This window comes from Dromaius novaehollandiae, chromosome 1, assembly GCF_036370855.1.
Source record: "Dromaius novaehollandiae isolate bDroNov1 chromosome 1, bDroNov1.hap1, whole genome shotgun sequence".
Lineage (NCBI taxonomy): Eukaryota > Metazoa > Chordata > Aves > Casuariiformes > Dromaiidae > Dromaius > Dromaius novaehollandiae.
In genome coordinates this window covers 88,139,436-88,154,846 of record NC_088098.1, presented here as the reverse complement: position 1 = coordinate 88,154,846, position 15,411 = coordinate 88,139,436, and the positions used below count along the sequence as shown (strand labels likewise).

Below are 15,411 nucleotides of genomic sequence, written 5' to 3'. Positions count from 1 at the left end.
GCGTGAATGATGGTGTTCACCAAGAGCTCTGCCAGAATGTATGGATGAAGTAGCCAAAGTGCTGACTATGGTGCTCAACCCCCTGCTCAAAATTGTCTTGGGTCCTGAGACCTGGAAAGTGGCAGATGTGCCATCGATTTTTAAAAAGGGGTCTGCGGGAGATCCAGGGGACTACCAAAGCCTGACTGGGCCCATTATTAGAAAGAGTAGTAAAGAACTAAATGAAGAGAAACAGGGATAAATGGAATATATTGAGAAGGAGTCAGCATGACTTTTTTAAAGGATAGGACTCATCAGCCTGGGAAAGAGATGACTGAAGAGAGGTCTAATAGAATTTTATAAAATCCTGAGAGGCATGGAAAAGGTAACTAGGAAATGACAATTCTTTGTCTCTTCCAACATAACCACGAGGGCATTAAAAGACATTAACAGATGCCCTGTTCTAACAGGCAAGAGGAGCTGATTTTCTCATAAAATGCAGATCTCCTTCCTTTAGGCAGCTGTGGCTCTGAAAAGTTTGCACAGGTGCAGAACTCAAATGTGCAACGTCATGGAAGAAAAATCCACCAAGGGTTATTGAGTGCAAAGACCTTTGGCACAGGAAGTCACTGAGCTGCAAAATGTGTGAGAGTTTTCTGGGGAAGTATCACATCCACTTCTTCTCTTTCCTAGTCATTTGCTGTTGGCCACGGTCAGAAATGGGGTCCTGGGGAGATGGGACACTGGTCTGACCTGATACAGGTGTATTTGTACTATATTCTTATGTTCCTTCCATAAGAGTGGAGACCACATTAGCCAGAATATCTAGCCTGGATAAAGCATGGGATACTAAGTGGCTTGGAATGATCTTTACAGGAATAATGACAGGGTGAACTAGAGGGTAGTTTACAAGTCCTTTCTGATAATAAGCATTTTAATTTAAAAGCATTCTAAATCAATGTGTAGTTTATGATAGAAAAAAAAAAAAAGAAGGAACAATTACAGGAAAAAAGCCATCTGAAGGTAGTACCATACAGAATGTTCTCCCTATTGGCTTCTACCAGCTTCTGATGATGTATTGACCTAATGTATTCAAGTCATGTGGCCATCACTTCTTTCTTAAACTCCTGGCTCTAGGGTATGCTGCGTACACCCCGACACATGCTCCTTGCCCTTGCTGAAGCAGGGTATTTTAAGTCTTTGTGGACTCAGTCCTGGGTATTTATGTTTCTATCTTTAGTTACAAAACATAGTGACACATTTTTAACTGCAAAGGATTTAGCTAATCATTGATAGGTGCCTATAAAAAAGTGCTGTAGTTATTCAAGGAAAGTGTAGACTCTGCAACTTTCTCTTTTAAATTTCAGTGCTTAAATATGCCATGACGGTTTAAACCTTACTTTCATCCTGTAGAAAGTAACTCTTGTGTGATATACAGGTATCATCCAGGGATTTTAGGACAATCTGAAACAGGAACATGTCCTAGCAGCCATTCAGTTACTGTTTCACAAGCTGCCTCTCACAAATTTAGACCTCAAGGCCAACTTTGGTATTTGGTGGGAAAAGAAAACAGGGTTTTGTTATTTTTGTCATTTCTGTTGTCCCTGTGGTTGGGATTCTAGGTAGGGCATGCATCTTTCTTGCAGGAACTGACACACCTGGGCTCTCCTGCTCCCCAGGTAGGGTTGTGTAGCTGAAGTTGCTACTCCATGCCTGGGAGAAGACAACGTTCAGTGCACATCAATGCTTTCTTATGAATATTTACCTGCCTGTTAGAGACGTCAGCTCTATTACACCAGTGTGTAATAACTTTAATCAAAAAAAGTGCAAGGTCTCTACCTCCTGTCTATACAGATAATATTCAACCCACACTGAAATCCAGTCAGGCCTAGCAGAAAGCACAGCAGATGTTTAGCAGAGTGTTGCAGTACTGTATGAGAGTGCAATATTGAGCTGGAGTGAAGAACTAAGTGCCAGAGCAGAGCATTAACTGAAGCGTCAGCAGAGGTCAGTCACTGAGAGCTGGTAAAGGAGAGGGTGTGCTGGGCCACTGGAGCAGGAGAGGAGAAAGAAGAGGAAGGGAGAGTCCCAAGAGCCCTCAGCCTCACCTTTGCAGTGTCCATCAGAGGGTAAGGTCTTCCAGGGACAGGGACAGGCCTTCACTGAGATTATCTCAGCTGCACAACTTAGGGGGCAGCTGGTCTAGAGAAGCGGGCTAATGAAGGTGAGAATGAGAGAAAAAATTCCTACTTCCACCATCTGATCTATTATTCAAATACTGAATAGCATGGTAATATTTGGAAGTATTCTATCAACATCACACAGAAATCAATGGTATCACCAGCCATGTCCTGTTTCGTCCTACTCTGATTTTTCCAGATTCTCTCAGGCTAGCATTAATACAGGCAATGAGACAAGAGGAGGGCCTCTCCGCAGCTCTGGGGATGTCAGCTTGAGATAGGAGAGTCTCAAAGGGAAACAGAGAAAAATGAAACAGTTTAGCAAAACTAACAGGAATTAATGAAATGATTCTGTTCCTCTGTCTCTGCACTTCCAGGTGAAAAGACTTCAGCCAAACAATTCTTTCTGTGCCATGTTTACGGGGTGAGGACAGCTTTGCCTGCCCAGACAAAATGATTTCATTATTTTTTTTTCTCGTATTTTGTCATTCAGGATTGTATGTTTGGAGACCTGCATGTAAGGGAGGGAGGAAGGGACTTACAAGCTGTCAGAGGCACTAGAACTGCGGCAGCAACTATGACACTGTGCCATAGGGACGGCTGCCAGCCAGGGGCCTTTGGCGTCACCTCAGCTTTCTTTGCATGAGCTATATAGAGAAACTATCTGAGAACGTTAAATGGGAAAAAATCCGATAAATGCATAAATGAGCAACTAACTTATGAATATTAGAAAAATACCTGCAATATAGATGAGTTGTATCAGAACTCCTAGTAGAGGCTTTCTTACATGCCGCTGTTTCTTTCATCTACCTATCAGGCCAAGCGGATCATTAATTTTGCAACTGCAGTGTTCCTGGGATTAATTGCTCTTGTCCAAAGGGTACAATAGTTTAAGACATGAGGTGAAAATCACGGGAGTCAGCATGTGGGGACAGACAGAACGTGATTATCCGAAACTCTGCGATCAGGGCCAGGAGACAACAAAAGTGCTGTGAACTCTCCAGGCCTGCCACATGGTGAACAAGTTTGATTTGTTGTTTCTTACAGAAGTGCACTGGCCTTGGGGTTTTTAAATCGAAAGTCAAATTTGAATTATTTCTCAAGCATTTCTGTTTCTGAGTGATCATTCAAAGATGAACTGTGCCAAATGAGAGCATATGCAAAGTGGTTGCAAGGGCAGGGTGAGAGGAATGCCTGGATGACTGAAATGCTTCAGTGGTTGTTGCCACTTTTCTGCCCACAAAGGAGAGCTGCACGCTTATAGAGGTGGCTGGAAGGGCTTGGAGAGGAATGCTAAAAGGCTGACATGGGTAGCACCTGGTAAGCAAGGTGTTACAGATGCGTGCCATCTACATATCTAATACGTTGTGCTATCTCCAACATTTCTACAGGGGGAGAGACAGAGAGAGAGAGACAGAGAGAGACAGACACAGACACAGAGAGAGAGAGAGAGAGAGCTGTCTATGAGAGAAAGCCTGCTACTGCTGTGATTAAGTGATTTTTAAGAGATTAAGGACTGCAGTAAAGTGATTGTTTTTGGTTTTGTCCATATGGCAGATCTATGTTACGGCTGTGACACACAGGCATTCATAGCGTCTCTGGTTCTCTTTACAGGTTCTGAAGCATCTGCGTCACTTAAATTTTACCAATAACATGGGGGAACAGGTGGATTTTGATGAGTTCGGGGATCTGGTAGGGAATTACTCAATAATCAATTGGCACCTCTCTCCGGAGGATGGCTCGGTCGTCTTTGAGGAGGTTGGGCATTACAATGTTTATGCCAAGAAAGGGGAAAGGCTCTTTATCAATGAAAACAAAATCCTGTGGAGTGGATTCTCTAAGGAGGTAAGTGCTTATATCCCTACAGCAATGTTTCCCAAACTTCTGAAGGCTGAGATTTGGAATAACTCTGCATACTCCACACGTTATGGTTCCATGTCTCATTAAAAGGCCCATTCATCTTAATGTGTATGCACTTTCTGCCCTAGTCCTTCACACCCTCATTACCCACTTCTGGAAATAATGGGCTGCTGCTTCTCCCTTCCAATACATTTGATGAGCCATGGAGTTGTTACGGATATTAATGTTTTAAATAATGCTTTTTTTTCAGGCCCAAGCAGTTAGCTTAGAATTTTGTAATGCTGTTTCCACAAGGATGAGAAATTCATTGCTCAAGGCTGGTTGTTGACAGTCAGGTTTTTCTGAGCGCGGTAGTTTCATTGCTGAAAATGGCCACCTCTTCCACTCTCAGTACCTTTGTATCAAGAAGCATTTTTTTCCTTCTCCTAGTTAAATTCACAGCTGTTTTCTTCAGGCTTCACCCTCCAAGTCCCACAGCCTTCCACAAACCCTTGCCTTGCAAACCAAACAGAACAAAGCCTATCAATCTGTCTGTGTTAGCTTGGGTCTCCTGTTCAAACTGTGCACTGTACCAGTATCTTTCTTTATCTACTGGAAGAGACTTGTTCAGTCTCAAAAGTACATGATGTACCCCTTGACTTTAGTTAAGACATAAGTTCTGCTCCACCTACTTGCAGATATAAGATCTTTTCAACATAACTGTATTTTTCCTGGTGTCCAAGGTTGCATCTCCCCCATGTGATGGGAATGCAGTGCAGAGAGCTCTGGGTAGGAGCCAGGTGAGCTGCTGTAATGAACAGTAGCAGCTCACTCCACCCTAGATAAAAGCCATGGCTCCCAGAGGGGCTTCTGAGCAGGCATGTGGTTTGTGTGGTGACATGGAGTGTTAGCTTAGCAGGGTCACTGCCAGGTGCCACTGCAATGTTAAATTAGTACCTGATTAATGAACAGAGCAATTCACCTCAAAATGATTATTCATTTTCACTGACAGCTCAGGTAACTTTTGCTGCAGTGGCTACATTTGCCCAACGTGTTTATACCATCAGTTAACCCTCATTTGACTCCAGATTTACCAGCTTCAGTTATGGGTTAAATTCAGAGCTCTCTGAAGGGGGCATGGGTCAGACAGAGCACACTGCAGCAGGAATACTGAGCTCAGGCCTTTCTAATCCCAGTTGAAGACTGTGAGCCTAAACTACAAGTGGAATTAAAAGCACGTGATACTCCAAACCCTTCTGATCATTGCAAATGCTGTTGACACCTCTTTCAAAAGTTAGGATGTTAGCTCCCTTTTTTCACTTAAACAGAGTAATTACATTTTCTTGGTCTAAATTCCTCTGACAGCACAATATTTATCTTCATTCTCTGTCCTAAACTACTATAAACATGCCAGTACATTGCTGAGTGTTATGCCAAGGCATGCAAATTGCGTTCCAGTTAAAGGGATTGTGATCTCTATGTCTACTGTAGCTTTTTTTCAATTTATAGACTTTGAATTTCTTCCAGATAAAAGACCCTGTTCACAGAGAGTAGCCAGTACTCTACTCACTGAAGCCTTCTCTGCCTCAGTCTTCATCAAAACAGATTAAATGTAGTTAATTTTAACAAGGGAACTGTAGTATTGGCCAGACTTGCAAAAGAGCAAGTTAAAGAGTAGGCAAGATAGATATATTCATTTTGGCAGAACTTGATGAAATTTCCCACAAAATACTTAAGGAGTCAGCCAAAGCAATCTCAAAAGTACTAGCAATTTATGTTTGAGAAGTGTGGAGAATGGGTGATGTCTCAAAGGATTAGAGAGGGTAACTGTAATACCTGTTTTTAAAAGGAGACATTGGAGAGCCAAGGGAATTACACACAATTGAGGCTAGCCTCAGTAACCAAAAAGATGTGATAAAAAATTATAAAACAGTTTATAAACACTTAGAGACTAAAAAACTGATAAGAAAGAGCCAACATGAATTTGTCAAGAGCAAATCACATCAAACCAACATAATTTTTCTCCTTGGCAGCATAATCAGCTTAGTAGATAAATGGGAAGCAATGCATTACTTCGGTGAGGCTTTTGATTCAGCCCTATACAACATCTTCAGTGGCAGTCTAGGGAGAAGTGGTCTAGACAGATGAACTCCTTAATGGATGCCCAACTTGCTATCCCAAGCAATAGTTATTAATGGTTTGCTGCGAAGAGTGTTTCAAGTGGGGAGTTTGCAGGGATTTTCCCTGGATATGCCTCTGTCTAATTAATTAATCAGTCCTGTTTAACAGCTTAGAACTAGTGTTTGCAAACTATGCTGCAGGTGTGCTTCAGCATAACAGGCAATGGTGACTGCACTCAGCTGCAGGCAAATACATGAGCCATAAGATGGGCATCTCTACCTAGGTGTTGCCACTAGCTGTGACTGAGGGCTTGCTTACTTTGTGGCTAAGGTCAGTGCCTGGACACAGGCAGTTTCTAAACCATACCCTGGACTCACTGCATCCATACAGGAGCTTCCTGGAAATCAGCAGACTAGCAGCACCTGGGCAAGGCAACAGGACAAGTGAGGAAATAAAAGGGTTCAGACCCTTCTGCAAGGGATAGGGAAGGAGGGAATGGAGGCTGTTTCCTTTCTGCATAGTGGCAAACCTTCAATAAGGTGAATGAAGGCTTCCAACTAGAACAGCCCTTAGCTGCTTATGGATCAGGACACTTTACCAGCAGGGGAAAGTGTGGGTTTAACTCCCCTGAGCTGGGAAAGTCATGTTCTGTGTCAGTGCCTTAATTTATTTGGGGAAAGGTGAGATTAAGCTTAGGTTGTGCTTCTGTGTAAAACACCCTGACTTCCACCTGCTGTGCTGAACTTCTTGTTGTCAGTGTTTGTAGGCATGCACTAAGCGTGCCTGTTGGACCACTCACTGCCAGGACATGAGCATGCCCAAGTAAGCTAACACGTAGCATAAATGCACAGCCAATAGCTGACAAACATAGTCATTTGCAGTAGCAAAAGTCTGGAAGTCTGAGTAACCTTTCTGATGAAAACTTAGGAACATAAGCAGTTAGGTGGGGGCTTTATAGATCCCTTCTATGGATTTAAACATGGAAAACCTAAGCCATACCCCATGTGGATGTACACTCCTTCTTCTGGATCTGCATATAGGTGCTAATTTGCACTTTTAGATGTTCTGAATTCTAAAACCAGGAAAAGCTCTTCTTGTTTAGTTAATTCACCTTGTTGCTTCTGTGTTTGAGAGGGTCTTCAGGAGAACAAGTTTGGAGTGAGCTTTAAAGACCTGTTTTAATTCCCATAAATCATTACCAGCTAATATGCAATATATAGGAGAGAGAATGAATTGGGAGTCAGTAGTCAGAGCCCTTCCTCTCCAGGGCTGATTTGAATTCCTGTCAGTAGAGATTGATTTTTTTTTTTTTTTTAAATCATCTGATGACTGTTTTATAGTATGTGTATCATGGATCACATACCAGTTCCCAGTGCCCACAACACAGTAGAGATTACGGAGATCTGCTGATCTCCCCTACCATCCCTTGATGTGATTCTTCAAACAATTGCATGGAGAGTATCACTGCAGTGGGCGGGGGAAGACTAATGTGCAAGATGCGTCTTTTTTGTGGAGAGAAGAGGTGAGTCTCTGAGGCTGTCAATCTAGCATGTCAATCAAGCAATAACACCATTGGAGTAAGCACAAGGTCCTCCTGCAGGAAGGGCCACTGTCACCATTAACCATCCTTGGCTTTTTTCTTGCAGGTGCCTTTCTCTAACTGCAGCAGGGACTGTCTCCCAGGCACCAGGAAGGGCATTATTGAGGGAGAGCCCACCTGCTGCTTCGAGTGCGTGGACTGCCCTGATGGGGAGTACAGCGATGAAACAGGTAATACCCACAGACCCTCTTTAGGTTTGCAGAGGACTGTGCAAGGCCTCGTGTGGGCATCACGCACAATTGTGCTAAGGTTGCTTCCCTGCAGTGCTGAGCTGGAGCCCCACAGAACAGCCCATAGGGACACCTGCACAAAGGGGGGCTAGATCCTTTTCTTGGGAATCTTTTGCAAACTCTGTATTAATGGAGTTATTAATTTGGCCAAAGTTGCCAAAGTCACAGTCCAAAGAAACAGGTGCCCCACTCCTCCAAGGACCAGGCACAGGAGAGGCACTGACAGCATAAATGACCCCTTTTGCTGTGCCCTGCTCTGCCAGGGAGCTTCACAGAAAGCCTGGAGGAACTTTCTCTGAAAAATGTATGAGTTGAGTCCCGCAGTCCTCAGGTCTTGTCTTCTGCTAAGCCTGCTTGTCACTCCTGCTCTGAATTAGGAAAAGGCAGAGAAATTGAAAAAGACTTGCATGTAGGAAGCCTCTCATGCAGCCACAAGAAAATTCCACTGCACTGTAGCAACAGCTTTTGTCACTCCAAAAATGTGGAGGAAGGAGATCCCTATCCTGATCCTAAATGCTGTAGTTATCTGTCTGTCTTCATCTTTTCCTCATGTTGCCAGTGTTTTATTTCATGCTTTATAAAGAAATAAAGTCCATTCCATCTCTGAATTCACAAGCAGAGAGGAGTATTTCCCTTTACGGGGTCACCAACCACAGCTTCTGTTGGACACAGACGCTACAAGCAACTAGAATCTCTGGGTCATATCAAACACCCATGGACATCTTTTTTGTTGGTTTCAGTGGGAGCTCGGATCGAGCCACTCAGGTTCTGCAGTGGAGGGAAAAAGTAACCTCAGTTTTAGAGACGGATGACAAATTCTGAATTTCCAACACCATTAGTGCTTCCTTAGTGTCGGGCATCTCCAAGTTAAGAAAGGCAAGTAAATCCTTGAAGAACAGCAGGTACCTCTGCACCACTGAATGCTCAGGATCTCCTCACACCCTCACTAGCAGCACTAATCCCAGCACGTGCTGCAGACCTTGCTTGAGGTGAAAATTTCAGTAAGCTGGATGCAAGATTTCACAGTCGTTCCTCTTTGGGAGGATCTGATTTTCATCCTATCTGATAGGAATGATAATTTTTTAACATGAATATATAGTACTACAGGGTGCTTGGGGCTAGCATTTTTGAATTAACAGCAATTCTGGTCATTTGTAAGTGGGGTCTTTTAGTGTTTTTCACAAGATTTGGGGAGCTGGCACTGGTGTGCTGGTGAAATTTGGGGTGGGAGGGTGTGAGGGTCTGCATTCCACTGTTTTACAGCCAGCCTCATCAAGCTGTGACTGCGATGCTACCAAAGGAAACAATCTCTCCTGCCCTCTCCCAGCTGTTTGTTCCCATCTTTTGTCCAGTTGCAGTGCTGGTACTTGTGTGACCATAGAGCAAGTTGGATCAGGGCTCTGGTCTCCCTGAAAACAAAACTCATTTTTGCAGGTTTAGCTTCCAGCTGGAACAAGAAGTTGCATGAGCACTAGTGCTGACACAAAGGCGGGGCAGAAATGGGCAGCCTCGGAGGAGGGAGGAGATCTGGATTATCTGTTTCAGTGGCAGCATGGTCTCTAGTCAGCTCGAGACAACAATGAAAGCACTTTTTCAGGATGCAATGCTAAAGAGCTGCCACCTTCTGTGGTAGAGGTGGTTGTATTTCCTTATATGTGCAGTTAGCTCTGCTAACTTGCATACAGTTTGCAATAGCCTTCTAGGTGAAAGGCTCAAGAAAAATAAGTGACTGACTGAATGAAAGTAAATGAAATGCGTTAATAACAAGTGGTGATAGGAACTTCTGACTGCACTTTTACATCTAGTGCAAGTTTTTGACATGAACAGCGAGACAGCCAGTCACTGGGAGAGTGGTGTCATGTCTGATAATAGCTGCTTCTTCCAATGACCCCTCCAGAATGAGAGCTTGAGATACTCTGCCTTCATTAGCCAGTAACCTTCCACTAAACACCGCTCTCAACCTCTTTCCACCACCATCAAGGGAGCCATGACCCTCACCACTGGAGCACAAGACCCATTAGGGTTAGAGAAGAAGTGCAGTAGGTGCAGGTTCTCACCTTTTGATCATGGCAGCCAATGGAGACAGATGTTTCCAGCCCAATAGGCCCTAACTAGTTTCGTGTAGGGGAAAGAGATGGAGGCATCAAATTCCCCTCTGCAAGCGTCATTGGTTGGCTTTGCTGGGTGTGGGGAGACCAGTGTTGTTAAGACACGTCTTCCTCTGAGGTTCCTAAGTGAAATGAGAGTATGGTGGGAGTGCCTGCTTTCCAGGGATTAACTGTTTAAACACTTCTAAGATTCATGTCTTTGGAGTATGAAATAGGCTCCCAAAGCACTTAAGTATGCAAGCACACTTTTAATTTTCCCTGTAATAGAGACAAGCAGGATGTTTCAAATGATGATGCAAGTGCGAGAGGTATGAAGACAGAGAGAAGTAGATGATAAAAATGAAGGAACAAGAAACATCAAGGGAGAGAGCCTGTGTAACAGCTGATAGTAATCAAACATGCAAAGTTTTGCCAAGAAATTGATCTGAAAAGCCAGAGTGCAGGGGAAGGCCTGTTGTTAAGCTGGCATTAAATGTCCTTCGTGTTTTGCTATGTAGCCCATGGGAGACTGTTCGTTTCACAGTAAAACACTCCTAGATTTGATACTAGGAACCTGCAGGCACCAGAAGGAAACACCCTCTGTATTTAAGATGAAGGCCAGTGTGTAGCCCCCATTTATCTCGTCACCCATTTCAACCTCTCATTCTAACAAACCTTCTCTCTCCCTGTCACTTACTTTTCAGATGCAAGTGCTTGTGACAAATGCCCTGAGGATTACTGGTCCAATGAGAACCATACATCGTGCATCCCCAAGCAGATAGAGTTCCTCTCCTGGACAGAGCCTTTTGGGATTGCTCTGACTCTCTTCGCTGTACTGGGAATTTTCCTGACTTCTTTTGTTCTGGGAGTTTTCACCAAATTTCGCAATACTCCCATTGTCAAGGCCACAAATCGTGAGCTGTCCTACCTCCTCCTCTTCTCCTTGCTGTGCTGCTTCTCCAGCTCGTTGTTCTTCATTGGCGAACCCCAGGACTGGACTTGCCGTCTGCGGCAGCCAGCCTTCGGCATCAGCTTTGTCCTCTGCATCTCCTGCATCCTGGTGAAAACCAACCGTGTCCTGCTTGTCTTTGAGGCAAAGATCCCCACGAGCCTCCACCGCAAGTGGTGGGGGCTCAATCTCCAGTTCCTCCTGGTCTTCTTGTGCACATTTGTGCAGATTGTCATCTGTGTGATCTGGCTGTACACAGCACCCCCATCCAGTTACCGAAACCATGACCTGGAGGATGAGATTATCTTCATCACCTGCCATGAAGGCTCCCTGATGGCACTTGGCTTCCTCATTGGCTACACCTGCCTTCTGGCAGCCATCTGCTTTTTCTTTGCCTTCAAGTCTCGAAAGCTGCCTGAGAACTTCAATGAGGCCAAGTTCATCACCTTCAGCATGCTGATCTTCTTCATTGTCTGGATCTCCTTCATCCCTGCTTACGCCAGCACATACGGCAAGTTTGTCTCTGCTGTGGAGGTGATTGCGATACTGGCTGCCAGCTTTGGGCTCCTGGCCTGCATCTTCTTCAACAAAGTCTACATCATCCTCTTCAAGCCCTCCCGCAACACAATCGAGGAGGTGCGCTGCAGTACAGCTGCCCATGCTTTCAAGGTGGCCGCCAGGGCCACACTGAGACGGAGCAATGTGTCACGCAAGCGCTCCAACAGCCTCGGGGGCTCTACTGGCTCCACCCCTTCCTCCTCCATCAGCAGCAAAAGCAACCATGAAGACCCTTTTCCTCTACCAGCCTCTGCAGAGCGGCAGCGCCAGCAGCAGCGTGGGTGTAAGCAAAAGGTCAGCTTTGGGAGCGGCACGGTCACCCTGTCGCTGAGCTTTGAGGAGCCACAGAAGAATGCCGTGGCCAACAGGACCACCAAGCGCAGGAACTCCCTGGAAGCGCAGAATAGCGATGACAGCCTGATGCGGCACCGGGCCCTGCTCCCCCTTCAGAACAGCGAGTCCCTCAGTGCAGAGCCCAGCTTTCAGGCAGCTTCTAGCCCAGAGTCCAGCTCACAGGAGTCAATGGTGGGAGACACAAAAGAAGAGGTACCAGGCCGCGAGGAGGAGCCTTCCCTGCCATCAGCTAACTCTCGAAATTTCATAGGCACTGGAGGTGGCTCTGTCACAGAGAATACAGTACATTCCTAACGAAAGAAGACCATGAAAACCACACCAGTCCCCAAGAGGAACTTGCTCACCTCTTGCTTCTGATTGGGAAAGACAACAAAGATACACATCTGTGACACAGCCCCACCACAGTCTATTGTTAGCACCGGTAGGGTAACACACATGCCTCAAGAGGAAGGACTGTCCAAAGTCCGTGTCTGGGGACCCTTGAACTGAAATTGCTTTTGCTTTATTGAAATCAGGACATCTTGGAAGGACAAGTGAAGATGGCCTCTGGTGGGGTTTAAGCAGAATTCTGCATGCTGCCTTGCCTCTGTAATCTTTTCCTGCCAGACTGCAACTCAGCTGACTGTGGGAGGCAATTAGGCAATTCCACTATACTCTGCTTTTACACTTATGTACAATATTCCTCTTTCCCACTATGTATAATAGTCCCTCTTTATCCAGTATATGTGATCTGTAACCATGTTCATCAGGACTCTCCATTCTACAAAAGCAAGATACACAGTTTCACTTGGGGAACACACGGTCATGGGGAAAATAAAAAAAGCCCCAACATCCTGCATGCTGTGTACAGCCAAGGGTGTGAACATGTAAAGTATTTAATGTGACAGAGCGCCCTGCTATTTATCTTTAGTAATGTCCCAATCTCTCCTTTCTGCCCGCAAGTGGGAGCAGCAGGAAATACTAGACAATGCTCTTCATAGATTCCGTTACATTAGACCAAGCTACTAGGTTCCTACTGGTTTCTTCCAGCTGAGATAGCTTCACCTCCAGCCTGACTACTTTGGTGGAGGGGGAGAACAGCTTGTCATATCCCCCAGGAGAATGCTGCAAGAGCACAATGAGATGTATCCATGATTGATTATGTCACTAGTAGTTGTACGCTTAATGACGTGTTGCTGTTGTAATATTCCACGTGGCATACATGGCTAAACCTTTCACACCATAGTCAGTGTTGTGCTTTGCCATATTAATCTGCCTCATACCTACACATAGTATTGCACTAGTCATGACAATGCTGGCGGGCTTGAAACAAAGCAAATGAAGCAAGAGGAAATGGAGGAGTTAAGAGATGCAGAAATATCCCCCCAAAAGTGATAACATGATTGCAGGAAAAGATAAATATTTGAAGTGTGCATGCTGGTAGATGACTGGATGAAGAAGACATACAGGCCTGGGCTCTGAGACAGGCACCCTGATAAATGAGTAAATTGGGTATGTTTTGGCTCCTACAGGGCATCAGATGTTCAGGAGTTTTACTGGAGATGCCTAGGGTAAGTATTTCCCTCCTGGCCCATCTTGAAGAGAGGGCACCTAGTGCAAGAAGTGTGCACTATACCTAAATGGTAAGGACTTCAGAAGAGAGCACGAGAATTTCATTCCTCTTGGTGCTTGTCCTACTCCCCCAAAAGCAGACATAAGTGCTTCTAGTTTTGCAAGGTATGCCTGGTTCTTCTCCATCCACACTGGAAAAGTTAGAAGTAAGTCATTAGAACAGATTTTTTTGTGGCTTGATGAGACAAAGAATGCCTCAAGAAAGCTTAGCAGGAGAGGGTCGGGTTATGCTGCAGAATTTATTTCCCTCTTCCCAGATCCCATGTGCAAGAACAAGCAGCTGGCATGAAGATGCCAGTTCCATCTCTCATCAAACATGAACATAGTCTAGACCACTGCAGCAAGGTATACAGGCCTGCAGCTTAGTGTGAGCAGAGTCCAAAGGACCTGGTGAATGCCTTGGGGAGACTACCACAATTCTCTCCTTTTGCTTAGTTGTTTTTTTGCCAGGGCAGGCAAATAAAACTTACAGGTGACATTACTACATAAAAATTTTGCTTTGCCACCTCCACTTGTTGCTGATAAGGAAGAGGAGTTGTGGCTTAGGAGAGTATAATGGAAGTCCGGAGCCTCTAGGAGCATGATATTAAGACAATTTCCTTTAACCCTTCTGTTGATTTGTTTCATTCACCTTGCAATGGGCTCAAATTTTAATTACTGCATATAACTGCATGAACCAGTCCAACTTTAACTGTATGGCCTGTAAATTACAGTATTTGATTAAAACTTTTGCACAGCAGGTTTAAAAAAAAAGCTTGAAAAAATAAATCATTGTGGCCACACTTGTGAAAATCAAATTCCACCACTGAACCCAGTAAGAGTTGCTCACTGCTCCTGAAAAATCAGGTTGCTGAATGTGGCCTATGTCCTTAATTTAGAATATTTAGAATATTTAGAAAGAGTTTAGACCTAGAGTTTCTTGAGTTTAAATGAGTGCACGGAGATAGCCACTAGGTGGCGGAAATATCTTTAAAAACATATATATATAGCTGTTTATGGCCCAAACACTCTTCAAAAAAGTTCAGTAGCCCAACAGTTTTATCATTATCAATTGTGAATCATTACTATAGGCCAAACCTGACACCAGAGTCAGCTCTGAAGCTGACATTACTGAAAGCATAGATGCTCTAAATGAATTAAATGAGGAAGGCACAAGATATAAGCTGAAGACTATGCACAAACATACACAACATGAAAACCAGAAAGTCACCAGTGGCTGCCTTCTTTTCAAAACTCAGCACTGTTCACAGGCTGGCGGGAGTACGATATTCACCACCTATGCATTCAGTCAATAATGCTGGCATTTATTTCTAAGCGTTTGGGTGTTTTTAATTCTTTACATCTATACATATTTTAAAAAAAAAAGTGCCCTGATGCATAATCAAGCTTCCCCAGCTGCCCTGATTTTATAATGACAAGTCAGCCTGTGCTCAGTTTGTGGATGAACCCCCATCCACTCCCACTGCACATTTAGCCAGCGCCACAAGCCTCATGCTACATATTGTGGTGACCCACTGCCTGCAACTTATTTTAATGGAGCACAACTAAATGCAAGGGAAGCTCAGAAAAAGAGGACATGCTTTATAAAGGTGATTTGCAACTAAACTTCCTCCATTCAGCATGCAACACCCACTGCTGATAAATGCAGCTGTTAAAGCCTTTCCAAACATCCCTTGGTTAATTTGGTAATTTTTTTAATATTCAAATCAGGGAGAAGTAAACAGTTAGAGAGCTGGACATGCTGGCTAAACTCTCTCCAGGGAGCTTCTCTTTAGGAGCAGGTGTTGGCTAATTCACCCTAGTCTTTGGCTGCCTGAGGAACAGCAAAATCAAGCTGGAAGGTGGAATGATAAAACGGCAAAGGAGAGTCCGAGGGAGTAAAACTTTCCATGCTGCTAGAGCA

The 15,411-nt window shown here is 44.4% G+C and overlaps 1 protein-coding gene across 1 annotated transcript in view; it reads left to right on the top strand.

Moving 5' to 3' along the window:
- Positions 1–13,606, top strand: part of CASR (calcium sensing receptor) — a 78,292-nt gene extending 64,686 nt beyond the window's left edge. The window contains exons 5-7 of the mRNA XM_064505419.1: positions 3,774–4,004; positions 7,766–7,889; positions 10,741–13,606. Coding sequence (XP_064361489.1) covers positions 3,774–4,004; positions 7,766–7,889; positions 10,741–12,191 — 1,806 coding nt within the window. The 3' untranslated portion in view covers positions 12,192–13,606. The remainder of the gene's footprint in view (positions 1–3,773; positions 4,005–7,765; positions 7,890–10,740) is intronic.
- Positions 13,607–15,411: the final 1,805 nt, after the last annotated feature.